At 42.1% G+C, this 27,070-nt stretch overlaps 1 protein-coding gene across 7 annotated transcripts in view; it reads left to right on the top strand.

Annotated features, from left to right (window-relative positions):
• Positions 1-27,070, top strand: part of LOC125009153 (phosphodiesterase 4D interacting protein) — a 101,527-nt gene that overhangs the window by 69,999 nt on the left and 4,458 nt on the right. For 5 of the 7 annotated variants that reach the window (XM_047586853.1, XM_047586852.1, XM_047586847.1 and 2 more), the window contains 18 exons: positions 880-1,030; positions 4,247-4,317; positions 4,438-4,607; positions 4,828-5,071; positions 6,076-6,232; positions 6,452-6,568; positions 7,150-7,612; positions 8,599-8,834; positions 10,438-10,486; positions 20,481-20,758; positions 20,851-20,979; positions 21,072-21,305; positions 22,215-22,547; positions 23,177-23,308; positions 24,452-24,749; positions 24,835-24,959; positions 25,976-26,089; positions 26,178-26,282. In XM_047586853.1, coding sequence (XP_047442809.1) covers positions 880-1,030; positions 4,247-4,317; positions 4,438-4,607; positions 4,828-5,071; positions 6,076-6,232; positions 6,452-6,568; positions 7,150-7,612; positions 8,599-8,834; positions 10,438-10,486; positions 20,481-20,758; positions 20,851-20,979; positions 21,072-21,305; positions 22,215-22,547; positions 23,177-23,308; positions 24,452-24,749; positions 24,835-24,959; positions 25,976-26,089; positions 26,178-26,282 — 3,406 coding nt within the window. The remainder of the gene's footprint in view (positions 1-879; positions 1,031-4,246; positions 4,318-4,437; positions 4,608-4,827; positions 5,072-6,075; positions 6,233-6,451; positions 6,569-7,149; positions 7,613-8,598; positions 8,835-10,437; positions 10,487-20,480; positions 20,759-20,850; positions 20,980-21,071; positions 21,306-22,214; positions 22,548-23,176; positions 23,309-24,451; positions 24,750-24,834; positions 24,960-25,975; positions 26,090-26,177; positions 26,283-27,070) is intronic. The other 2 variants (XM_047586849.1, XM_047586851.1) reach the window with 2 other exon arrangements.

Genomic DNA, 27,070 nt, shown 5'->3' with positions numbered 1-27,070 from the left:
ATCAGTCACGGTTACATAGAAAAACTAATTATCACCTTAATCTGAGTCTTTATAAGACACAACACATCTTTATTTATCTCACGTATGAGAAATTTCCTTTTCACAGTTTATAAAAATATACACGAAAAACTATAAAAACACAATATCAGATCTGAAAAATGTACAAAAAAGTAACAGCACTCTGACATTATAATAGAGGATGTGCACTGATGTCACTTCCTCCTGAGGCCACGCCCCCTGAGTGACAGTACAGCATAAATTAATATTAGCTGACACTAAATGAACCACAGCACCAGGTTTCTGTGTCTGGATTCCAGTTCTTTCTTCTGATGCAGGGACGTTACCACGGAGACTTCAGCTTCCTGTGATGTCACGTTCATTCTGTTCTATTATTCTATTGATTCAGTGTCGACTGGGAATAAAAAAAGGCTAAAAATTGGAATAGAAAGATTTTTAAAATGTGACAGTGAGGTAGCAGATTATTGTGGAAAAAGAACAAAGCAGGTCTCAAAGACCAGTCGCAGCTGGGATGAAGCATCTGTGGTAGCGTTCCTTCCTGTAGCGTGGAACTAAAACATCCAAAAAAGCCGGTCATAGAAGAAGAAGGTAAACAGAACCAGTAGAAGAAACATTTGAGGGATAGCGCCATCTATCTGCACCAGAAGTAGCGCACACATTAAAAAGCTGGTTGTTGTTTGATCTAATTCATGAACGACTCCAGTTCTTTATTATATGATGTAATAGGTTGAAAGAAAAGGAGCCATATTAACCCGCTGAAAAGACACATATCGCCCCCTAGTGTGGAGGAGGAAAAGTTTAATTTTGAGAATAACTTGAGTCGAACTACGTCTTCTGTTTGTGTGTGTGTGATGATTACAGGACCTCCAAAGGCAGATGGCCGACCCCTCAGACCTCCCTCTGGTGGAGCGGCTGACGCAGGAGGTCCAGGAGCTCAGGGAGAGCCTGGTCCAGCAGGACGGACCTCCGGCCCGAGGCCCCGTCCTGGGCCGAGACCGGCCCGAGTTTGGAGGTGGGCATCAGAGAAGCATGGGACAGTATCTGTAACAGAGGCCTCCCCCCGGCTCCAGGGAATGTGGTGTGGTGTGGAGGGGGGGCCGGGGGTCAGAGGCCTCACCGTGGTGGAGGAGGAAGTGGTGGAGGAGGTGGAGGTGGTGGAGGAGGTGTTTGTGCTTACTCAACCATGAATCTAAATACTAACGCGTCTTTTTGCTTCTCGCTGTAACGTGAATAAGATAAATTCAGCCTCAGGCTCCGAGGACCAATCATCTCCCAGCTTCACTCATCACACGTCATGTGACCAAGGCTACGCTGGAATAAATGTTTAGTCCTGACGCTTTAGTGCTAAACTGGAAGAGTTCCTTTCTTATTTATTTCATTTTTAGGCTTATGATAAAAGAAAGAAAGATAAAATACATAAGAGCATCGTTTAGGATTTCACATCCTAAACCTGGAAATTATTATTTTTTTAATTTTTGTTAATGTCTCAGTGAAGTTTTTGTGACTTTGCAAAGTTTATACAAACGGCTTTGTCATATTTTATATTTTGAAGCTCGACACGTCGTCATTTACTGTTTGAATATGTTTGGTTAAATAGGTCAGTTAGAATATATTATTATTATTATTATTGTGCATGTGTGTGTGAGTGTGTGTTTCTTTGCATGTTTGAAAAAGTGTGAAGATAAAAACACAAACTCAACACTGTTGTTGCTGCTCTCAATATTTTATTAGTTTAGTTCGGCCTCTAATTAACATCCAGTCAACATTTCCTGGCTCCATCTACCGGAGTCAATTCATTAAAAGATCTGAGCTCAGTTTGTGTGTAAATAAGCAGCAGCGCCCCCATGTGGTGAGTAGGATATTAAAGAAAGGAAGGTGAGTAGGTGACTTTGATGGGACCAGGACTCATCGTGGGTCCGGACCACGTCCACATGTGGACTCTAGAGACCAGATGTTAATTTGAGGTCTGAACGGGTTCTTAGTTAGTTCCTTATTTATTATATTTGTTTTATTTATATATATGTGGCTTCATAATGAACATTCTGATCTCATAAAAGTGGAGAACGTGAGAACGTGTCCTCGGTGCAGAACCCTGAGCACGTTCTGCAGGTTCCGAGTCCAGAACCTGAAAATGTTCTGGTTCATAATAAATAAATAAACCTGCGTCTGTGGTTTCAGGAGGTTCCCACAGTTTGAACGCTTCAACGTTTAACTTCCTTCCCCCTCATGTTAAAACACCACCAGCCCCCAACATGAAAACTGTGTCAACCCACAGAATCAAATCCACATATTATTATTATTATTATTATTATTGTTAGAACATTTCACATTTATCCACAAATTCATTATTAAACTAAAACAAATCAAAGACTCGTGTCCAGAATAATAGAAATATAGATTTTATGTTTCTAATGTTAATGGAAATGAAGATTATTAATGATTAAACCTTAATTAAAAGTTACATGTTTAAAGTTAAATAAATCTCAACACTGACATTAATCTAGGAACAATTCTGACAGAGAAATTGTGAATTATCTTCATTTTATTTTAGTAGTAACTTAGTAAACAGCCACGTTGTAAATCTTAAAATTACAAATGATACAAATTATTATCCACATAATAAAAAAACGTTGTGTTTTCTGTTTCCTCGGCTTCAGTTTTGATTATTGTCTAGATATCGTAATAAATTATAGTCGTATTATCAGCGTTTTTGACATAAAGGGAAAAGAAAACACAATAAATCAGAATCAGAAAAAACTTTATTGGCAAGTATGTTTGTTTTATTTGCACAATTTCTAAGAATACACTTAAAATATGACAAAATATAATGAAACAGTGCAGAGAGGCAAAAAAAAAACACTCATAATAATATTAAAATAACTTTACATATTCATGTTATAAAACAGAACATCAGAAACTATGTCGGCATAAAACTGAATAGTGACTAACAACAATAATGTAGAAATAAAAATTCGCTTGGTGTTTGTTGCATAAGAAATATAAAATAAGATAAAAGTGATGACTTGTGCTTTATTTATTTCGAATATATTCAAAACGAGTTTATTGTTCATTTATTTTAGTAATTTAACAAAAAATAAACCAAATAATTACAACAGGGATTCATTTAGTGCGATACTTCCTGTTTCATCCATATATTTACTAAGTATTTTATTTAAATATCATCAGGTCTGAGCAGTGATTCAGATTTAACTGTGACACATTCTCATCATTTCTAATTTTAACCCTCAACTTTATTTCTAGAAAGTTTTTTACGTCGTAGCTGGTGATGAATTATTACTGAGTTTAACCAGTTTCAACCTTATGAACAACGAACTGGTTCTAGATATCGAACCTTATGAATGATTCTTATTATTTTACCCAAAATAAAATAAATAAATGAACATAAACACTCAAATATAGAAAATACGCAAAAAATCTACAGGAACATTCACAGTGGGACGGTGCTGATTTCATGATGCTGTTACAGTCGGACTCTGACTCCGATCCATCAATAAAAATCACAACTTTTACTGTTGTATTTATTTAATACGTATGAACCAAATTCGAATTATCTCTAATTATCAGGACAAAGGCTGGAAGTTTATGAGTTCTTCCCACTACACACTCTTCTACATATTCTACATAAATGATTTTCTTTGCTTTTATTTTTTATCAATTATTTGTGTTTAAATATTTATTTGATTATACATTTTTAATGTATTTTTTATTATATATATTTTCCCCCACTATTTTCCTGCATGAAGCTCTACTGGTGCACATGTTTGAAATAAAAACTAATATTTGGACCCATGAATATGGAGCCCCTGAAATTAAAGCTTTTACTTCCTGAAAATGATCTAAAAAATGAACTTTTTCAATAAACTTTCATTTAAATCAAAGCAAATATTAATTTATCATTCATTTATGATTGTAAACTTCAGTGTTTCTGTGTCTACCTGCAGACAGGTTAAAAAGATGCAGGTTACACCACTGTTCTACTAGTTTCAAGGTTATTTTAGTTGTTTATTTAAATTAATTTACAGAATTTTGTAGTTAATTTAAGTAATTAACTCATTAATAATCTGAACCTTGTGAATCTGAGTCTTAAACTGTGGCTTCAGACTCTTGATCACATCTTGTTAAATCTCAGGTCTCATCTCTAATCTTAATGATTTGGGTTTTATTATTTTAGTTGTTAAATATATTTGTTTGTCTGTGTTTCCTGCAGAGTTGAGCTCTGAGGACGAGGACGACGATCTGAACAGCGAGTACACGGACGACAACGAGTCCAGCTCCAAGGTACCGACAGCAACCTCCTCCACCTCCTCCTCCTCCTCCTCCTCCTCCTCCTCCTCCTCCTCCTCCTTTAATGTGTCCTCCTCATTCATGACTGAGCCGAGTTTCTGTGTGACTCCACAGAGCGTCCCAGGGATCCCAGACCAGGATCTGATCCAGGACCAGGTTCTGGAGGGCCAGGGGCTGATGGAGGTCAAAGAGCTGGTGGAGCAGAAGAGGGCAGTGGAGAGGGAGCTGGGGGAGCTGAAGGCCCAGCTGGAGAAGATCGGCTTCTCCTCACTGTCACAGATGAGGTGGGTTCACGCTTTTATTTTGAAAAGCTGTAATGTGATGTGATGTAATGTAACTCTCTCAGCTCCAGAGACTCATTCTTCTTCTTCTTCTTCATCTTTGTCATATTTTCTTCTTCTTCCTCTTCTTGCTGGTGGAGCTTCTTGTCCTGAGGTTCTTTCACGCTCTCTGCTGTGTATCCCTACGCCTCTGAAACTAGTCCCGTCTGTTTGTGTCTTAAAGGAAAGCTCTGTTCAGCCTGCAAGCTGAGAACCAGGATTTAAAGCTCCAGCTGACTGGAAGCAAACACAAGGAGGAAGAGGAGGAGGTGGTGGAGGAGGAGGAGGAGGAGGAGGAGGAGCTGGATGTGACCATCGAAGAGGAGGAGGAGGAGGAGGCGTGGGATGGAGATCTGTCTCAGTCTCAGTCTGAGATCCAGAGCAGCGACGAGTCAAAGAAGAAGAGACCGATCACAGCCTCGTCCCAGGTTCACTAGTATTTATTTATTCTATCATGTCAATTTGCACATTTTATAAAAAGGTTCTGCAGATTCTGATGGGTTGAAGGTTATTTTAGTTGTTTATTTAATTTTATTTACAGAATTTTATAGTTAATTTAAGTAAACTACAACTGACAACACAGCGCAAAGTCTGACTCTTCTGAATCTGACTCTTCTGAATCCGACTCTTCCGAATCTTGACTCTTCTGAATCTGACTCTTCTGACTCTGACTCTTCTGACGCTGACTCTTCTGAATCTGACTCTTCTGACTCTGACTTTTCTGAATCTTGACTCTTCTGACTCTGACTCTTCTGACTCTGACTCTTCTGACTCTGACTCTTCTGATTCTGACTCTTCTGAATCTTGACTCTTCTGTCTCTGACTCTTCTGAATCTGACTTTTCTGATTCTTGACTCTTCTGAATCTGACTCTTTTGACTCTTCTGAATCTTGACTCTTCTGACTCTGACTCTTCTGACTCTGATTCTTCTGAATCTGACTCTTTTGACTCTTCTGAATCTTGACTCTTCTGACTCTGATTCTTCTGAATCTGACTCTTCTGAAGCTTGACTCTTCTGTCTCTGACTCTTCTGACTATAACTCTTGACTCTTCTGAACCTCCCGACTCTTCTGACTCTGACTCTTCTGAACCTTGGCTCTTCTGTTTCTGACCCTTCTTAATCTGACTCTTCTGATTCTTGACTCTTCTGAATCTGACTCTTTTGACTCTTCTGAATCTTGACTCTTCTGACTCTGACTCTTCTGACTCTGATTCTTCTGAATCTGACTCTTCTGAATCTTGATTCTTCTGACTCTGATTCTTCTGAATCTTGACTCTTCTGGCTCTTCTGAATCTTGACTCTTCTGACTCTGACTCTTCTGAATCTGACTCTTCTGAATCTTGACTCTTCTGAATCTTGACTCTTCTGACTCGACTCTTCTGACTCTGACTCTTCTTGACTCTTCTGACTCTTCTGACTCTTCTGATTCAGGTCGGGATCGTGGGCATCGAGCCGCCGGCTGCTGCTTCCTGTCAGAAAACTGTCCGTCTGCAGCAGAAGAGCAAAGAGCTGCAGGAGAGACTGATGGTGTCTGAGGCCACGGTTCAGGCTCAGGCCGAACAGATCCAGGACTACAGAGACCTCCTCAGTGAGTCCCCCCCCCTTCCTCCCCCCAGGACAGACCACATCATTTAAATATATATATAATATATATGTAAAACTAAGAAATATAGAAGTCTGTGAAAACATTTCCTCTCTGCTCCTTTTCTTTGTGCATTTGAGGCTCTTCTTTGTCTTTTTTCTAAATATTTTTCACTCTTCTGATGTTGTCTCTGTTTCTTGTCCTTCGTGTCCCGTGTCCCTGCAGCGGAGACGTCCGTGCAGCAGGACAGTAAACTGGTCCAGGTCGACCTTCAGGACCTCGGCTATGAAACCTGTGGCCGCAGCGAGAACGAGGCGGAGAGAGAGGACACCAGCAGCCCAGGTCAGTGCAACTGCGACCACCAGGGGGCAGCAGAGTTCAACTCACACCTTTGTTCTTTTTACAGATTCTTTTAAACAATAATGTCCTTTTTATTACACTCCTACCTCACTGTCTACATTTATGAGCAATTATATTTAATTATATTCAAATCTGTAACATCTTTTCTTTAGTTCCCGGCCCACACTAATAAACAGAACGCCAGAGTGCTGTTATTTTTGTACATTCTCTCAAATGTTTATATATTTCTTACCTAATTCTGTGCTACTGTCTCTTATTCTTCACTAACTTCCAAGAAAATTCACTAAAAATATGTATTTCTTTAAAAAAAGATTTAATGAGTAGTATTAAATGATTGTAAACTGTGTCTAAACACAAACAGACTTTACATTTGTTTTAAATTATGAAGCGATTTTGCAGATCTCACTGAAATGAAAACATCGTCTGACTGCTGTGTATTTAGGGTCTTTTGAGTTTGTTTTTGTTTTTTATGTAAATCAGTTACAGTATGTAAATGTCAGATAATAGATAAAGTGTGCAGTAATGGTGCAGCCTGCTGATGTTTGGCCATGTTTCTCTGACAGAGTTCGATGACCTGGAGATGTGCACGTCTCTGGACTGTGGTTCTCAGTGGTGGCCCAGCACCTCCTTCCCCAAAGCCCCGGCCCAGACGCCGGGCTGTGGAGACCCGTCTCTGCAGCGTCTGGTGGAGGACCTGCGCTCTCAGCTGTCCCGCTCCCAGGCCGTGATCCGGGGGCTCCAGAGCCGCCTGCGCTCCCTCTCCACCTCCAGCGACTGTGGCCCCCCCACCCCCCGCAAGGTCAACTGGTCCTTCCAGGCGTCGCCCTCGCAGAGCGGGGCCGAGGACGACGAGGGCTGGCAGTCGTCCGACGGCGGGGGGGGGGCGTCCTCGGCCTCGCCCCGCCACCCTCGCCTGGACAGGGGCCTCCAGGACCTGGTGTCCCGCGTGGACGCTCTGGAGGACCAGCTCAGGAAAGGGGGCAAGAAGAGTTCGGCGGAGGACGGGAGGACGGACACGTGGCCGGGGTGGGTGGACACGTGGACACGTCTCTGTGGTGACGAACGCTTCCTGTATCATGGTTAAAAATCAAAGGAGCGGCTCTGAACACGGATTTAAAATATAATCACATCCACTCAATAAACAGGAGACGTTAGATAGAAATAATTTAGTTGAAATGAGCTAAAAAAATGGATGTTGAGAACGGGTTTCATATCAACTAGAACTTTTCATTTTCATTGTTTTTGTTGCTCTATCGTAACAAGTTGCACATTTGAAAAGATCGCAGATAAACAAAAATTATTGGAAAATTCAGAGAAAATTTAAAGGTAAAGTTGATAGAATAATTTATTCGATCAAGCAAATATTAATTATAAGAAGACTTCTTCTGTCTGTTGCATAAAAGTCAGAAAGAAAATGACAAGTAAAGAAAGTTAAAAGATCAATATGAAAATAAAAATATAAAACTAATAAAATAAACTGAAACCATAGTAAAATATAACAACATTAAAACAGAATAATTTAATTAGAGAATAATGTAACTATGAACCAGATTAAAGAGACGGGTTTATGATTCTAACTCCTCTCAGACCTTTTTCATTTTTTTTAATCTGAACTAAATGAAGGTAAATGTCTGATTTGTTATTTTCTGGAGTTTAAAGCTGATTTTCTAACCTCTGACGTGTGCGATGCCGTTAATCACTGCAGGCGTGAACTGAGCTCAGCTACAGATGTTTTCATGTAAACTCTGAGGAGATTAACAGACACCAGGACGGACGGGGACACGATGTCCCACTAACCGCGTATGAGACACAAAGATACAAAATAGAATTAATTAACATTTAATAGAAATAAACAGGACGAACCTGAAGCTTCGGAAACAAAGCGTTTTTATTTCTGAGGACGTGAAGCTGCTGGAGAGTTCAGGAGATAAAACTCTGTGTCTGTGTCTCTGTCTCTGTCTCTATCTCATTGTCTCTGTGTTGGACTCATGTCTTTGTCCTTGTCCCTGCAGTAAGTTCGACACCCTGATCCAGGCCCAGGCCAGAGAACTGTCCCACCTGCGGCAGAGGCTGCGGGAGGCGCGGGGGGTGAGCACCATCCTGAGTCAGCACCTGGGCGACACGACCAAGGCCTTCGAGGAGCTGCTCCGGGCCAACGACATCGACTACTACATGGGCCAGAGCTTCAGGGACCAGCTGGCTCAGGGCGGCGCGCTGGCCCAGAGGGTCGGCGCCAAGCTCAGCGGACGTGAGTCCCAGAACCAGAACCAGAACCAGAACCAGGACTAGAACTAGAACTAAAACTAAAACTAAAACTAGAACCAGAAACAGAACTAAAACTAGAACTAGAACCAAAACTAAAACTAGAACCAGAACCAGAGCCAGAGCCAGAACCAGAACCAAAACCAGAACTAGAACTAGAACCAGAACTAGAACTAGAACTAGAACTAGAACCAGAACCAAAACCAAAACTAAAACTAGAACCAGAACCAGAACCAGAATCAGAATCAGAACTAGAACCAGCACCGGAAACAGAACTAAAACTAGAACTAGAACCAAAACTAAAACCAGAACCAGAACTAGAACTAGAACTAGAACCAGAAACAGAACTAAAACTAGAACTAGAACTAGAACCAAAACTAAAACTAGAACCAGAACCAGAACCAGAACCAGAGCCAGAGCCAGAGCCAAAACCAGAACTAGAACTAGAACCAGAACTAGAACCAGAGACAGAGACAGAGACAGAGACAGAACCAGAGCCAGAACCAGAACCAGAGCCAAAACCAGAACCAGAACTAGAACTAGAACCAGAACCAGAACTAGAACCAGAACTAGAACTAGAACCAGAACCAGTAAAACTTTATTTATCCCCGCTGAGGGAAAAGAGCAGAACATAAAATTATAGAGCAAGAGAAGAAATACACAAATAAACAGACACAGACACAAGAACTAATCTATAAAAACTAGTTAAAGGTCTAAACCTTGAGATAATAGGTTATTAAAATGAATAAAGAATAAATAAAAAGATTTCATCACTAGGATAAATGAAATAGAATAAAATATAATATACTTCAATAAATAATGTGAAGCACGAATTAAATTAAAGAATGACGTTGTTATATTGCACAAAGTTTAGTTTTGTTATAAATATATTTATATATGATGAGTTTTATTTTTTCTTCCTGATTTTACACACATTCATCTTCCATTCATGTTAATTTCCTCTAAGTTTGTAGACAACAGTTTGTCTCTTTATATTTTTTGTTTCAGTTTTTTTCTTTCTTTCTTATTTGTAGTTTAAAGTTACTTTACGTTTGTAGATACATTTTGCCTTATATAGAGGACGTGTTTCACAAACCATCTCTCCTGCACAACAAGTAATGTTTTCTGTCTGAAATGTGCAAATAGAGGGGGTCGCAAAAACTTTGGTTGATTAGACATTTTTTATATATATTTTAAATTTTCCCACACAAATTTAAATTTCTTTAAATACACATGAATCCAAAATAAATAAATTGACACCTGTCAATCTAAGCCTCCTGTACACAGTAGGCCCCGCCCCTATTACTACTGAGCCAATCATGAGGCAGCATATTACACCCTGACTCTGTCAGGTTCCTTTCTATTGGCCGAGAGTCAGTTCAGTCCTTAAGTGAAACAGAAGAGAAGCATCAGTGAAGTTATATGAATATAAATGAATATTTGAACCTGTGTATCATTTTAACAGCTTAATGTTTAATGCAGAATTATAATAATAATGTATATTTATAAATAGCTCTAGGCCTAGTTTAATATAGAACACTTGTCCTTAGAGTTCAGGAGGAGAATCATGGTGTTTTTTTTTTCGACAGGAGATCGTTCTGAGGATCCGGACGAGAAGACGGAGCTTCTCGCCATCCGGTCAGTAATCGCTCGCTGCCGCCTCCCGTGTTCTCGTTGTGTCGTGTTTCTGGCTCCGTGTTAACGTCAGTGGAAAGTATCGGTTCAGACGTGAGCGGCCGATCGATGCAGCTCAATGTTTAATTAGTGCTGACGTTCTAACAACAGGTCACAGAGGGAGAAAGATCTTTTATGAGAAAAGAGGTGAAGTTTGTACGAAATCCTTTAAATGATTCTTTATCAGGAGCTGCTTCATTTCTCACTTCCCTAAACTTTATCTGCAGACAGGTTTCTACAGGTTTCTGCAGGTTTCTACAGGTTTCTGCAGGTTTCTACAGGTTTCTGCAGGTTTCTACAGGTTTGAGTTTTAAATCATTAAAAAGTTTCTGCAGATTACAGATTACATTATAACTTTATTCTCAATGTGCAACACAATACGGGCTTTAAATGACCTTCATCAAAGGCTACGATGCAGCTAAACAGAAAACGTTGAGAATATATAAGATATAAAAAATATATCCTGCAAACCCAATATAAATAAGCCTATATTTTAATTTATTCACATTATTTAAATCACCTCACAGATTTCCACAACTCGAATGTAAGAACTGGAAAAAACGTGAAATAATCCACTAAAACAAGCAAAGAGGAGGTGAATAGTTATTAAACTCGTTTCTTTTTTGAATTTAAACAGTAAATCAAACCTGTTTCAGACTTTTGTTCTGACTCTGATTCACTGAATGATTGAATCAGATAGAAGTCGTGTTTTGTTCTTTTAAATCTCAGTGACACCATCAGTGCAGAACCTCCTGACGGATAAATGAAGACTGTATATTCCTCCTTTTGGTTTAGTTTCTCTTTTGTCTTACACAACAACGTCCTGAGTCATTTGCTGCCTCTGGCTCCGTGTCTGGGCCCCTCAGCTCCTGGTTTGTTGTGACGTCAGGACGTTATAAAACCCAACAACATGAACTCGATCAGCCTCCAGATCTTTCACCCTCCGACCAGGACATGAGGACATGAGGACATGAGGACAACAGGCTCCTTTTCCTTTTCATTTAGTTCGACGTCTTAGTGGCAGCTCTGCTTTTTGCTCTCATGTTTGGTTTATTTAAAGTCAATTACTATAATGCTCCATTTTTACACTTAAATATCCTTAAATAACCTGAATTATTACGTTGTTACCAATAAGGGACAAAAGTGTCCTCTGCAAAAACGCCCTAAAAATAACACGTTAATATTTATTTCTAATCACTATGAACCCACTCGTCCACTAATAATATAATATATTCTATATATATAATTATTATTATAAATAATAACTTCATCTCTGTGTCATAACAAACTCAGGAGCTGCAACGTAACAACTTTAAAATAAAAAAATATTAATTTATTAATGCCCTAAACTTCACGCTTCATATTCCTCAGTCTATCTGCAGACAGGTTCTTATATTTTTTAATTCATGAAAAGATTCTGCAGATTTATTGAAATGTTTTACTGTTTCTTTTAAGGAATTTTCTGCCAATTTAAAGGTTATTTTGGTTCAAGAAAACTCATGAAAAATATATTTTATAACAGTTAAAACAAGTTTAGAGACGAAGGTTTCACAGAAATTAGTTTTATTTAAATCAAAGCAAATATTAATTGATTATTAATTAATTAAATTAAATAAATATCATGCTCCATATTTGCCTTATGCATCAGATATTCTGCAGTTTACTCCTGAACTTAACGGAAATGAAGCTAAATGAAAGTATGTTGCTGTGTAATTTGGAGTTTTCCTGGAAGTTTAACGGTTGTTGTTGTTGCTCATCCAGTTTTTAAACATCGTGAGAACTCATGAACTTCATCGTGTCACTGGACACATGAACGTCCCTCAGGGAATCAGCTGATGTCTGAGCAGAGACCTTCACTGTCCAGCTGATTGTTCAGCTAATTATGCTAACGGCTAAAGGAGTTACACAACAGAGTTACACAAGAACAGATGGAAGGATGAAGGATGGATGGATGGATGGATGATGGATGGATGGATGGATGATGGATGGATGGATGGATGGATGGATGGATGATAGATGGATGGATGGATGATAGATGGATGGATGGATGATGGATGGATGATAGATGGATGGATGATAGATGGATGGATGAATGATGGGTGGATGGATGATAGATGGATGGATGGATGATAGATGGATGGATGGATGATGGATGGATGATAGATGGATGGATGATAGATGGATGGATGAAGGATGGGTGGATGGATGGATGATAGATGGATGGATGAAGGATGGGTGGATGGATGGATGATAGGTGGATGGATGGATGAAGGATGGATGGATGATGTACGGCCCCTTAATTCTGCAGAAATGAATAATCTAAACCTGCAGATTTTAATTTAATTCTCCCTGTTGTTGTATCATTTTGTACCAGATTATAAACCACTAAAGTTCTACCAGTTCTACCAGCAGAGAACCTGCAGGTTTTATGAGGAACATGTGAATATGTGGTTCTGGTGCTGGATCCGGTCATTAAAGTCTGGTCCCAGATTCTGCAGCGTCGCTGGTTAAACGCCTGAAGCTGCGCTCGTACGACCTTGATTTCAGCATGGAATATGGCTGAATAACGGTTAATGACCTGAGTGAGAGGGTGTCGTGTCGTGTGTGTGCCGGGGGAGGGGTGTGGGGGTCGGGGGTGGGTCAGGGTCAGGGTCAGGTCAGAGTCTAATAAACAAATGGGACTGAATAATTAGAGCTGGTCCTCAGAGACAGAGACAGAGGGATGGGGGGGAGTCAGTAATCTAACGTGGTGCTGGTGTCGCTGCACAGACGGACGAGCAGATGTGAAGGAGAATTAGTGTTTTTCTGCGACAGAATCGTTCAGGCGCCGATGATTCCTGTTCAAATCTCTGCAAATGTTTAGGAAACAGTTAGAGCCTGGATGCAGCTCCACATGTTCTGATTTATTCACTTTAATCAACTTTTAAATAATGTTAAAAAAAAACAAAAAAAAAAAGGCATGAAGCAGCTGGAGCAACGCCGATCAGCCACAACATTATGACCACGGACAAGAGAAGTAAATAACAGTTAAAGCATGTGGTGATGATTCAGTTTCTACTGGTGGTAGTCATTCATTCATTCATTCATTCACTCATTCATAGCAATGACACTCCACTTCAGAACATGTTACGAAATGCTCGGAAAAACATGAACCACAGAACCAGGTGTTGACTTGGCCTCTAAATTCACTCGATCCCAAACTGATCACGTATCTGTGGGACGATCCACTGAGGCCCCTCCCCCTCAAAGACCCCACAGTATGAGGAGGGTGGTCATAATGTTATGCCTGATCTGGTATGAAAGCCTAAAACCTTGTTCAACCGCTCAGAAATTAATTGAGAGAAGAAGCCTCCAGAAACATGAAGTACATGCGTCTGAAATGAATCTGGAGCTGAATTTATTTCCGTTCAGACTTGTAATTCGGTGGAACCGTGAGCGTGTGTTTCAGGTTAATAGCTGGTGGCGTAACGCTGCTCTGCGCTCGGGGGCACGTCGCTGTCACCGCCTCTAATCAGGTTAAGTTATTAAGACCTCGAACGGGGAGGGAAATAGGTCAGGAGGAGCTAAACGCACTCACCCAGAGAGAGACGGGGGGAGGGAAAACGTGAGGGGAGGAGGGGGAGGAGGGGGGAGGCATCACTTCAGTGCTTCAGTGCAGCAGCAGCAGCAGCACATGGAAGAAAACATCCAGCCGGGCACTCGTCTCTGTTATGTAAGATTCACTCATCGTCAAGCTGGAGTTCTGCTTCAATCTGGGATAATTCAGTTATGACTTTAAACCGTCTGCGTTCCCACCTCCTTCCTCCTCCTCCTCCTCCTCTTTCTTCTCCTCCTCTTCTTCGTCTTCTTGGATTTTTCTGAACCTGGATGTAAACATTTTTTTTTGGTTTCTCCTGGATGGACTGACGTTGCTGCTTTTATAGCCGATCATTCATTCCTTCATTCAGCTTCTCTAAAGGCAGCTGGAGCGTGAACATACGAGTTCTCCTCTGAGGAGGTGGAGGTGGAGGAGGGTGGAGGGGGGGTCGGACATCAGCTTTATATGCACATTCATGTCCTGCCTCAGGGCGGCTGCTGCTGCTGCTGCTGCTGCTGCTGCAGAGGGATGAGAGCTCACACTAATAATAATAAGAGCGTTTCTTTGAGAAGTTGCAGAAAAACGACTCTGGAGAGAGAAGAGCTGAGCTGCAGCTTTTCTTTTGAGTCACTTTCTTGCTGCAGCTTTTTCTTCCTGGATTCTCTTAATGCACGAGTTTCCCTGCAGTGACCTGTGAGGTGTGTGCATTGATTGAAGGGAGGATCCAGATTCCTCCATCGGCCCCCGGGACGCCCCGAACGTAATCGGGATTTGCTGTTCTTTTCACCTGATCACTCACGCGCCGCGTCCTCCCTCCATCGCTTTATCCTCCGGCCGCCTCGCACTCTGAGGTCAGGACCTCAGCCTCCTCCGAGCTAATGAGCCTCGATCCGTTACCTCTGGAGAAGCAGCAGAGAGGAGGAGGAAACTGACAGCAGGGAGGCTGAGGCATGGCCGCCGGGCAGTAGCCAGGAGGAGGAGGAGGAGGAGGTGATGGCTCCTCTGTGGAAGGCCATGTTGTCTAAGAGCAGCCCGCTGTACAGAGACTCCCTGTTCTCCTTCTCCCTGTGGGAGTGGAAAGCTCAGGAGAGGGAGCTGCTGCTGCTGAGGAAACACTCGGACAGAGAGAGGAGGTCCATGGTGTCACAGCTCGACAAGTAAGAGCCACGTTAGCGCCGGTTAGCTTAGCATAAAGACGTCTGGGAATCTGCAGAACGTGACCAGAGAGGAGGAGCCAACACTTTAAATCTGCTGATGAACAGAACTAGTGATGTTTGATACCAAAGAGTTTCCTTCTGATCCGATACCGAGTGAAATTCAGGATTGTATCGGTGATACTGATCTGATACCGATACTTAATGTGTCTGATAAACTTAAATAAAGTAGTTTATTTCAAATCATAGCTTCATAAATAACACAGGACATCAGAGTCATTTATTTATTCATGTTAAACTCTGAACTATATTCAGGTATCGGCCTCTTTTCCAACACTAAAGAGAAAAGATTAAGTAAAATAATAGAGCCAATTAAATAACTGACTGTTTAACTATGAAGAGCTACTATAAAATGAAACCTTTCATCTGAACTGTGACCCTGTTCTGTCCTCATCATCATTAATGTCTCGTGTTCTGAGTTTGTGTTTCACCAGGTTTGTTGTGTTTCCACGACTCAGTAGTTTAGTTACTGTCACTTTGTTCCTACATCACCTCCAGTGACTGAAGTATCACCAGTATCAGAGCACAAAGACCTGGTATCGGAAGCATCGATGTTTCAGGATCGATCCAGAAATATCGATACGTCCGATCTGTATTTTTTAGAATCGATCTTCAGGTCAAAATATCGAGACCAAGTCGGCTTTAACCAGAAATATTAACACTTTATGACACTGAATCTGTAATTAATTCTAAATCTATGATGGAAGCCCTTAAATCCAGAGATCACAGGCATAGATCATGTCAACATGATGTTGTTCCTTAACAGAAACATGACAGAGAACGTAGAACGAGACCTTTGTAGTTAAAGTCTGTTCTAAGATGAAGCGTCTCTGTCGCGTCCAAAAAGAATCAGATCCTTAGTTTAATATTTGGCAGCTCGTTTAATTCTCATACTGACGTATAAAATACATGTTTCATACTTACATTCATGTTGTAAAAGTCATAATTTACATGTACAGATGTCTAAAAGTATCGGTATCTGTATCAGGATATTACCTTGGTATCAGTGTTACTTGGTATCGGATCAAAAGGAGAAATAGTGGCCGTGGATGTTTGCTCTGATCTGCAACTCTCACTGGATGTGATGTCACAGCAAAGTATCTGCAGGGGAACCAGAACCAGAACCAGAACCAAAACTAGAGACAGAACCAGAACCAGAACCAGCTGAAGCTGCTACTCACTTATCTTTAGAGGATTCTTTGAGTTTTCCTCTGACATGAGGCTGATATTCAGGATCTTTCCATTGATCTTTGGGAAAAGTTAATGCAGGAACAGACAGAAAGAAGAAATTACGTCATCGATACGATTGATATGTGTTTAATTATCCCATATTTAGTTCCTGCATGTGAAAGGAAAGTGAGCTGAGTAGTTATAGCACCAGAACAGACCGTTAAAGATCATATAAGTCTCAGAAAGTCTCCATCTAATTAAGATTCTGAGAAGCCATCAGGAGGAAACTGGTGCTTCCAGGTTTCCCAGCATGCATCAGATACCGACCTCCTGCATCCCACACAGTCTGAACTTCAGTAGTTTCTGCAGTTTGCATACTTTATGTCTCTGTTAGTTGTAGGTTCTCCTGTTTCTTATCATCCCATCAGGCCTCTCCTGTATCTGTAGCCTGGTACTTCACCTTGTAAAGTTGTGTCGTACTTTCCTGCTGTTCCCTCCTTGTGTTTCCTGGATTCTGTCTGGATCCGGCCTCATTTCCTGCAGCTCCTTTACTTGATCTTGTAGTTTTTTTAGAGTGTATCACCTGCTTCACTCCCTGGTGTGTGAGTCCTGGGCTCTGATCCTAATCTTTCCTGCAACACGAGACAAAAACATGTGCACGAGCTTGGACTTTAAACTGTGTCAAAACCAGAATCCTTCCAGGCTGCAGCCGCAGTGACTGCACCAGCAGAACGACGTAGATACGATCAGAGCCACAGTCTCACCAGGTTTACACTTCTGAGTTAAGCTGATGCAGAAGCTACAGATGCAGCGCAGATACAATACGATACGATACGATACGATACGATAAGATACAATACGATACGATACGATACAATACGATACGATACGATACGAGACGATACGATACGATACAATACGATACGATACGATACGATACGATACGAGACGAGACGAGACGATACGATAAGATGTGATACGATACGATGCGATGCGATACGATACGAGACGAGACGAGACGCTACGAGACGATACGATACGATACGATACGATACGATGTGATGTGATACGATACGATACGATGCGATGCGATACGATACGATACGGACGTCGATGAACGAGACGTACGATCGATGCGATGCAATCGATACGATACGAGACGCTACGAGACGATACGATACGATACGATGCGATACGATACGATACGATACGATACGATACGATACGATGTGATACGATGTGATACGATACGATGCGATGCAATGCGATACGATACGAGACGCTACGAGACGATACGATACGATACGATGTGATACGATACGATACGATACGATGCGATACGATACGATACGAGACGAGACGAGACGATACGATACGATACGATGTGATACGATACGATGCGATGCGATGCGATGCGATACGATACGATACGATACGAGACGCTACGATACGAGACGAAACGATACGATACGATGTGATACGATACGATACGATACGAGACGAGACTAGACGATACGATACGATGTGATACGATACGATACGATGCGATGCGATGCGATACGATACGATACGAGACGCTACGATACGAGACGATACGATGCGATACGATGCGATACAATACGATACGATATGATACGATACGATAAACAGTTATTCATCCCACGATGGGGAAATTGTCATTGTGAACAGCAGCAGAAACATTCAGCATCACAGTGAGAGTAAAAATAAGAATATAAAAAATATTAAAGATACCGTTCAAGTAAGATATAATAAATTCTCATATATATGCACACATCTACCATTGGAACGATGCAGACAGTGCAAAAAATGCAGGTATAAATATATTTGTACATGTAAATGCAAAAGCTGTGATTGATCCTGTTTGTAGCAGCGTGTTTCCTCTTTAGTCTTTCCAGCTGTTTCTCCAGCTCCACAACTTTCTAATCGATTGTTTTGGATCAATAAAGTCTGAAGTAGGAGAATTAACTGGCAGCAGTGTAAGAAAATATCAAAACACGGCTCAGTGTTTCCTTGTTTTAGAAGAAAAATAAAATATTTCAAGAGAACAACTGAATGTGATGGAAGAAAGTTCTCTAGTAGTTATAAAAACACATGACATAAAACCTAGAAGAAAAGATGCAGTAAATGCTGCCTCTGAATAAATTTAAATAGCCCAAGATTTATTTGATAAAAATCTGTTTCAGCTTCCTTTTGAATGCAGATGAGGTTTTAAACTGTTTCACAGCATCAACACCTTGATAGCGCCTCCTTATGGAGGAGTAAGAATTAACCTGAAAGATAACGTCATACATGTGACTTTATACGTCAGGATTCCTGTTTGATACTAACTGAGAGTTGGTGACAGTTCTTCCAAAGGAGGTTTGGAGTCTATGAACTGGTTTTAAGAAGGAAGGAAGGAAGGAAGGAAGGAAGGAAGGAATAGGCACTAAATGAAACTACAGTAAGAGGTTTAGGGATAAATGAAAGTTTTAAACAGGGTTTAATGTTTGTGATGAGTGTAAATGTGTCAGTGCAGCCGTTTATGTGGACGTGTTTCATCCTGACATTGACTTAGAAACCTTCACCTCTGCGTACGTCACTGTTAATTAAATCAGCTACAGGGACGCCCTCCCTCCTCCTCCCTCCCTCCTCCTCCTCCCCCTCCCTCCCTCTCCTCCCTCCTCCTCCCTCCTCCTCCCTCCTCTCTCCTCCCTTCTCTTCCTCCCTCCTCCCTCCTCCTCCTCCTCTCTCCTACTCCTCCCTCCTTCTCCTCCCTCCTCCCCCTCCTCCTCCTCCTCTCTCCTACTCCTCCCTCCTTCTCCTCCCTCCTCCCCTTCCTCCCTCCCTCCTCCTCCTCCCTCCTTCTCCTCCCTCCTCCTCTTCTCCTCCCTCCTCCTCTTCCTCCCTCCTCCTCCCTCTTTCTCCCTCCCTCCTCCTCCCTCCTCCCTCTTCCTCCCTCCTCCCTCCTCCTCCTCCCACCTCCTCCTCCCTCCTGCCTCCTCCTGCCTCCTCCCTCCTGCCTCCTCCTGCCTCCTGCCTCCTGCCTCCTCCTCCCTCCTCCTCCCTCCTCCTCCTCCCTCCTGCCTCCTCCTGCCTCCTCCTGCCTCCTCCTCCTCCCTCCTCCCTCCTCCCTCCTCCTCCCTCTGGGCCTGTGTGAATATGTTGCTCTGGGGTTTGACTCGTGTCTCTAAGTCACTAAGAGGCTTCAGCCGAACCAGAGTCAGCGAAACAGCAGCCAGGTGACCAACACACCTGACACGAGGCTGCACAGTGACTCCCTGCAGCTCAGACTCCAACACTTCGTTTTATGTCATAATTATCTGAAAGATTGTGACAGGAGCCATTTAAAGCACAAGTGATTAATGCTAATTTTAGAATTAGAAAACCTGTCTTTGTCCCACAGTGGAGTAGTTTGCATCATCATCATCAGCATCATCATTATACACAGGGCCAGAATATAACAAGGGAAAAGGAGTTCACTGTGTAAAAGATGAATAATAAGATAAGATGAAAAAAATGAATAATAGAATGAATAATATGCAAATATTAGTGTATATATAAAAAGTAATTGAATTGCAACAGAAAATGTTTTGCCTGGTCTGTAAAGTTTACTTCAGTGAGTAAATATGTCAGTAACAGCAGATATAATATTTTTACTTTAACCATTTTCAAAATTAGATGGAAACTGTTGCTGCAAAATAAGATGGAACATCTGTGAGAGCGGCCACTAGGGGGCAGATGACCAGGGTCAGATAGTATGCAATGGGGTATTAATTATGTGAGAGGGGCAGAGATGAACTCTTCTTTACAACTTCTTTACTTTTGGGATTTTAAGGGATTAACTTATTTATTAACTCGGGCTCCGTTTGGTTGAAACCTAAAAACCTGGATTCAATGAATGAATTAAATATGGCCGCGTGTGTGTGTTTGTCTGTGTCTGTGTGTCTCTCTGTGTGTGTGTGTGTGTGTGTGTGTGTGTGTGTGTGTGTGTGTGCAGGCTGAGTAAGGAGCTGCAGCAGAAGGACAAGATCATCGAGTCTCTTCGCACCAAACTCAACCAGCAGCATCATCTTCACCACCATCATCATCCTCATCCTCACCGGTCGGACACGCCCTGCAGCGGCCACGCCCTCTCCGACGCCAGCGACCAATCGGATCGCATCTCCTACGTGTCCGACGACCGCGGCTCCACCAACGAGGACCTGGAGTTGTGCTCGGACGTGGACGCTGCCAGCGAGCTGTGTCCGGAGGAGACTCCAGGGAGAGTCGGGACAGGTGAGAGCAGGAGGACACGTCCCTGCGGGGGACGGTTTTCATCCTGTGGACCAGACGTTTATCTCATGAACTCTGTCGCCTCCGTCTTCCAGACTGTCCCTCTCATTCCTCTGTCTCCCCGTCCATCGCCTCATCCCATCAAACCCTGTCGTGCCCCAGCTGTCCCAGCATGCACCGCTCCAGCTCGCCACAGACACCTGCAGACGTGCAGAGTCAGACAGGTACGAGAGGGACCGCGTCCCTCCTCCTCCTCCTCCTCCTCCTCCTACGATCTGTCCATCATTTCACCTTCCTCTCCTTCTTTCCCTGCCAGCCCCAGCCTATCAGCCTCCTCCTTTCTCCTCCTCCTCCTCCTTCTCCTTCTCCACTCAGAAGGCACCCTCACCCTTTCATCCTCCCCCCTCAAACCTGCGGGGCCGCTACCAAAGCGGAGGCGGCGGCGGCGGCGGCGGAGGCGGGGCCGGGGGGGCCGGGGGGGCGGGGTTCTCCCTGGCCGAGGTTCACCAGGAGCTGCAGATGTTACAGAGGCAGCTGAGAGACAGCGACAGTGTGTTCACCCTCGTCCGTTAGCACGACTCTGTGTGAAAGTTAAAGTTACATTTATTTCTAACAAGTTAAATTAAATCATTCGCATGCTCCACACACGTAAAATCATCGTGCATGGTTTGAAAAGTGTCGTAGATGCTTCCACAGTTTTGCAGAACTCACCAAAAACAACACGTGCTTGTACTGGAACCACTAATAAGAAGATCAGTCTGAGAGTCTGGAAGCTAAATCCTGCAGGACACAAACAAGTAGAGCTGAGCAGAAACACTCACATGTGTTATGAGACTCAGTTATATGATGAATATGAGCTTAAAGTGGAGACACAGCCACATGAGAGGGACGTTATCTACTGCAGTGGAGAGAAGAAAGAAGAGCTAAAGGAAGAAGAAAGGAGATTAAAAATGTAATTAGTGGTGAGGTCTCCTGGATAAAGGACAGTGGGACGAGGACTAGTGTCAGTGATGAACATGAATGATGAACCATCACATAACATTTAAATAGAAATTAACTTAGCGAGAAAAAACAATCAGTATATACAGTTTAGAAAGATAAAATTGGACATGTACAGTGATGAAATGACAGAATAACATCAGGCCTGAAATGACTGGTGCCGTGGACGGAGGGTGATGAGATGTGTGTTTGTGCTGCTGTTGAATTAAACTGAAGATGAATCTGTGGGAGACGGTTTGTGACCATCGTCCTCCAGAGGGAACGTGTTCGTCCTGGATGATTTCTAACAGAAAGTCTTGCATGAAGCAGAGTGTTTCCTCCTCCTCCTCCTCCTCCTCCTCTTTAACACTTGGCTCCATCTGGAGGATTTGGTTTTAAAACAGATGAGGGATGAAGCTTTGAGCTTTTCTCCTTTAAACTGGAGCGAACAGTGAATTTATTACCGTCTTCTTTTCTGCAGGGTTTTCCACGCCTCAGTCCAAACCTCTTCAGGGTTTCCCGTTCGCCCCCCAACACCTGCACCACCACCTCCACCACCAGCATCAGCATCATCAGCACCATCAGCAGCCCGGCTCCTCCAGCTTCCTGCCCCTCTCCTTCCCCCCAGGACTCCACCCTTCCCCCTTCAGCAGCGCCGCCAGCTGCAGCAGCCTGGACGCCGGCCTCGCCATGAAAGCTGGAGCCAGCCTCCTGGAGAGCAGTGCATTGTGGGACGCAGCTTACGGCTCCCGGCCGATGAGGGCTGACCTGTCGTCCGGGTCGTCGGGGTACCAGTCAGGAACCAGCCAAGCAGGTAGAACCCCAGCGTTAAGGTGTCGCTCATTAAAGGATGGAGAGGGTTTGATTCGTCATTTACAACAGAACAGAAGCTTGAGATGGAACCAAATCACCCCAGATTATTTCCCATGAGTGACTCTAGTATAAAGGTACTAAATAAAACTCTGTAGTTTTCTGATGCTGGTTTCCCTCTTCCTACATCTGAAGGTGTAAATGTTGGTTGTTGTGGAGAAGCTGACTCCATCAGTCCTTCGTGCAGCCTTCACCACGTTTATGGACGTTTATTGAGCAACAAACATAAAATAAATCATACAAACACAGAACACATGTCATGCATGCAGGTGTGAGAGCAAAGTTAAAAACAACACGAATACAGAACAAAGACAAAATATAGACAGAAAACTAAAAACCAGACGCCATGGACAGATGTTGTTCTACGGTTTCTGCTGTTTATTATACGTATTAACAGAGTTTGTTTCTGGGCCAAAGTCGTCCACACACTTGACAATAAGTTTTAAATCTCAGCTGTATCATGTGTGTTGGTGATTCTGCAGTGATGCCGTCTCACAGGTTTTTGCTCCGTTACCTTCAGTCGTGATCTAAACGTTTAGCTCGGCCCAGATCTGAACCGGTTCATCTGTGCAGGCTCAGACCTGATGAAGGAGCATCTGAGGGAGATCAGGAGTCTGAGGCAGAGGCTGGAGGACTCCATCCACACCAACGACCGCCTCCGTCAGCAGCTGGAGGAGAGACTGGCCCGCACGGCCGCAGAGAAAGGTAACGACACCACATCAGGCTCCAGCTTCTCTGCAGCTCCTGAAAACTCCTGGAAGCTTCAAAGCAAAACGCAACCGTAGATTTCAGATTTAAGAAGGTCTTTAAGAGGTCTGCATGTTTCCTGCTGCTTGTTTCCTGCTGCATGTTTCCTGCTGCATGTTTCCTGCTTGATTGTTTCTTCTTATAAAAGGTTAAAGGATTTAAAAACGTTCTCTGTGCACATGATTTATAAAAACTCTAATGGTGCATGTTAAACATCCAGCCTTTATCAATATTTGCATGTGCATGTACCTGGACCAGTGAGGAGAGATTTAACTGGAGAAGGTCTTTAACAGGTCGCTCAGTTTTTCCTTTTCTTTGAAAGGTTTAACAAACTAATCAGGTAAATTTATTTCTTCATTACTTGAACAGATTGGGCCTAAATATTCTTCTTCCTGCAGCAAAATGCTGACCAGACTTCTTTATTTTGTTTTATTTTATATAAATATAAATGGATAGATAGATATATTATATAATATAAAGATATATATAAAAAATAATATTTAAAGGTGTTAGATGTTTGCAAAATAATATAAATGTAGGATGGATGCCGTAAGTATGTGAATCAGTAAATACTGACAGTCATTAGGTAATAAATAATAATAAAAATAATAAATAATAAATATAAATGTTGGTTAATTCCTTTTTATTATTATTTTTTACTTAAACCCTTTTCTTATTTTATTCCTGGTTCTATTGAAAACAGTTGAAAAATAAGGAAATATAGTAATTTAATTGTAATAATAGTGACCATTTTATAATAATATCAATTCACCATAATGATAATAGTCGGACATGTTTATGTTTATGTTTCTTGTGTCCATTAGTATATTATTATTATTATTTGTTTTTAAACATGTTTGAAATAAACTAAACTAAATGGTGATAATGAAAATTTTTATTTTTAAGTATTATCATTATTATTATTATTATTATTCTTTTGTTAAATTGAATTAAATATAAGGGTGGGAGACTCATGACAGTAAATGTTTTTTATTCATTCATTCATTCATTTTTCTGCCATTCTTTAACTGTTATGAACAATGACAGAGGTTAGTTTATTCTTATTTAGTTCTTATTATCTGATGTGAACTTTCTCCACAGGAGCTCCCACCAACATCTACATCCAGGGCCTGGACTCGGTCGGCCAGCTCTCCTCCGAGCTCAGACTCCTGAAGGAGGAAAACCTGAGTCTGCAAAACCAGCTGCAGCAGAGCAGCAAGGAGGCGGAGCGTCTGAGGGAGGCGGTGCTTCTGGAGCGCTCCAGGCTGAAGGAGGCGGAGCTAGAGGCGGAAAGGTGGGCGGAGGAGAGCAGGAAGCTGCAGGTGGAGGCCGACGCCCACGGCCAGGAGACGACGCACCTGAGGCAGGACAGGCAGAGGAACCAGGAGACCATCAACAGGTGGAGGCTCCACCGTCACCACGTCCTCGGGTGGAGTTTGGTTTTTATGTTTCTAATAAAACGTTGATTTGTTGCATGTGGACAGACTCCAGCACGAGGTGAGCGTCCTCCGCCAGCAGCTGTGTGAGAGCCGGGGGTTGGTCCACTCTCTTCAGTGTGAGCTGCAGGTGTATCGCAGAGTGTGTGGAGTCAACGTGAACACGCTCACAGGTACGAGTTTCCAGACCAGACGACCAATCAGCTGTTAGCTACAGGCCAGTGAATGTTAAAAATCATCCATCATTAACGAATACATGAGTGTCTGAGGCCTCTGCACCACCAACGTAACCAACACTTCCCTGAAAATACTCGCCTATGCCCCCTGCTGGATGAATCCATGCTCTGCAATCAAAACCTTTTGGCAGCCATTTCCAAAATGGCCGCCTTCTCGCTTCTTTTTGCATCACAAACAAACAAAAAAAATATTATCCTTAAGGTTGTTACTGACACTTCAACAAGAATATTTACAGGTACAGACAACTTTTCTAAATTAATGGAATTTTTTAAAAGGTCAAAATCTTTAAATATGAGGAATTTATGTGTATTTTACTCATCGCTTGGTAATTATTTTCTTTTTTCATTTTTAGTTTTAACTAACACAATTAAATGAGTACATATATGACCTTTAGAATATATATATTTACCAATTCAGAGAAGAAATTCAGAGACAAAGACCTTTTCTTTAGTTTTTCAGTCCATTTTTGCGTGAGACAGAACAGAAACAGTTGTTGTTCTAGATTAAATGGAATAAAAAGGCCATAAAAACATCCTGTTTGGATGAAAACTGCAAACAAACCAAAAGAAAAGTTTTATTTTGTTCTAAAAGCTAAAATATAAAACGTTGTTCAGTGAATTTCCGTAAAAACCTGATGTGTCAAGTATGAAGTAAAACAAAAAAATCTATGGAAATAGTCATTAATTGTTTATTTCTTTTATTTTTGCTCTATTAGTTCATGTTACAGGGTTAAAAACACGACCTCCATTAGTATTAACATTTTTGTTAATGTGACTATAATGAGGTTTGTTCATGGATCTGCTGCCTCAGTGTCTCTACATGCGTCCTCTTGTCCTCTATAACCTGCAGCGTGTCCCTCTGTCCCTCTGTGACGAGGTCAGACTGGACGCTGTGTTCTCTCGTTCTGACCCTCCGGCTTCTGCTGCTGTTAATCCTCTGTGTTTCTGAGCAGATCAGGCCGGAGACCAGCCGGGACTCGACCCCAGAGAGCTGCACATTCAGCTGGAGCAGCAGCTGAGCTCCGAGGCGGCGGCTCAGCCCGGAGGCAGGAGGCAGCTCTTCAGCGGTCAGTTCGTCTCGTGTGAAGGAGAATAAACCAGGAAATAACCAGGGACACAACTGGAATCAACAAGCTTTTATTTCTTCATCCACAGACAACGTCCCCTCTCCCCCCGTCAGAGACACGGGACTCATCAGCCCGTCCTCTCCTCTACGTCCTGCACAGAGACATCCAGAGGAAGCTCCATCAGCTGATCCAGGTGAGAAATAAACTCCTCTGCATCATTCACATGATTTCAGTAACTAACTAACTGTGCACAGTGTCTCTACACATCTGGGATTTCAAAAATCCATCCTTTTTCCAGACTCTACTGAAAAGCATACAAAACTTGGGGGTTATTTATCATTTAAGGCGTCAAATAAGAAAAGATTTTGCATTTCATTCAAAATATGGATCCAAATTTAAAACAGCTAAAGTATAAAGAGGATGTTTTTATAAGACACAGGGATAAAATATGTTCATTATTCTGAATAAATACTATATATATGTATAAGTCACCTACGTGTAGTCGACCGTGCTGCCTTCAAGTGCCTTAAAAAACTGATTTTTTAGGTATTTATAATTTATTTTTCTTCAGAAAACTGAACAGTGGTAACATTCTTGGAAACCTGAATATTTTTCTGTACACTAGTTTTAGTTTTCCATACTTTTCCATACTTACGTAGGTTCAGGCTGTGAATCGTCTCTTTTTAGAACAGAAACATGATTTATTTTTAGTTTCTGCAGCTGAGTCCAGTGAGGAATCCACAGACCTGAGAGGCAGCTTCATAGGTTCATCTACACCTGAAGGGACAAAGGACACGCTTTAGATAACGTCCACGTTTTAGCCAGAGGAGACAGGTTTGGTTTGAAAGAGGAGCAGAGGAAGACGTGTAATTTGAAAGCTGTGTATAATCTGCCGTCAGTTTACAACACAGTCTGAACATCTGCCTCCAAGACGTTTCACACCTCGTTAAGAGCTGATTCAGAACAGATTCCTCCAGTTAC

This window comes from Mugil cephalus, chromosome 6 (genome assembly GCF_022458985.1).
Source record: "Mugil cephalus isolate CIBA_MC_2020 chromosome 6, CIBA_Mcephalus_1.1, whole genome shotgun sequence".
NCBI lineage: Eukaryota > Metazoa > Chordata > Actinopteri > Mugiliformes > Mugilidae > Mugil > Mugil cephalus.
This window is presented reverse-complemented; position numbering and strand designations above follow the sequence as displayed.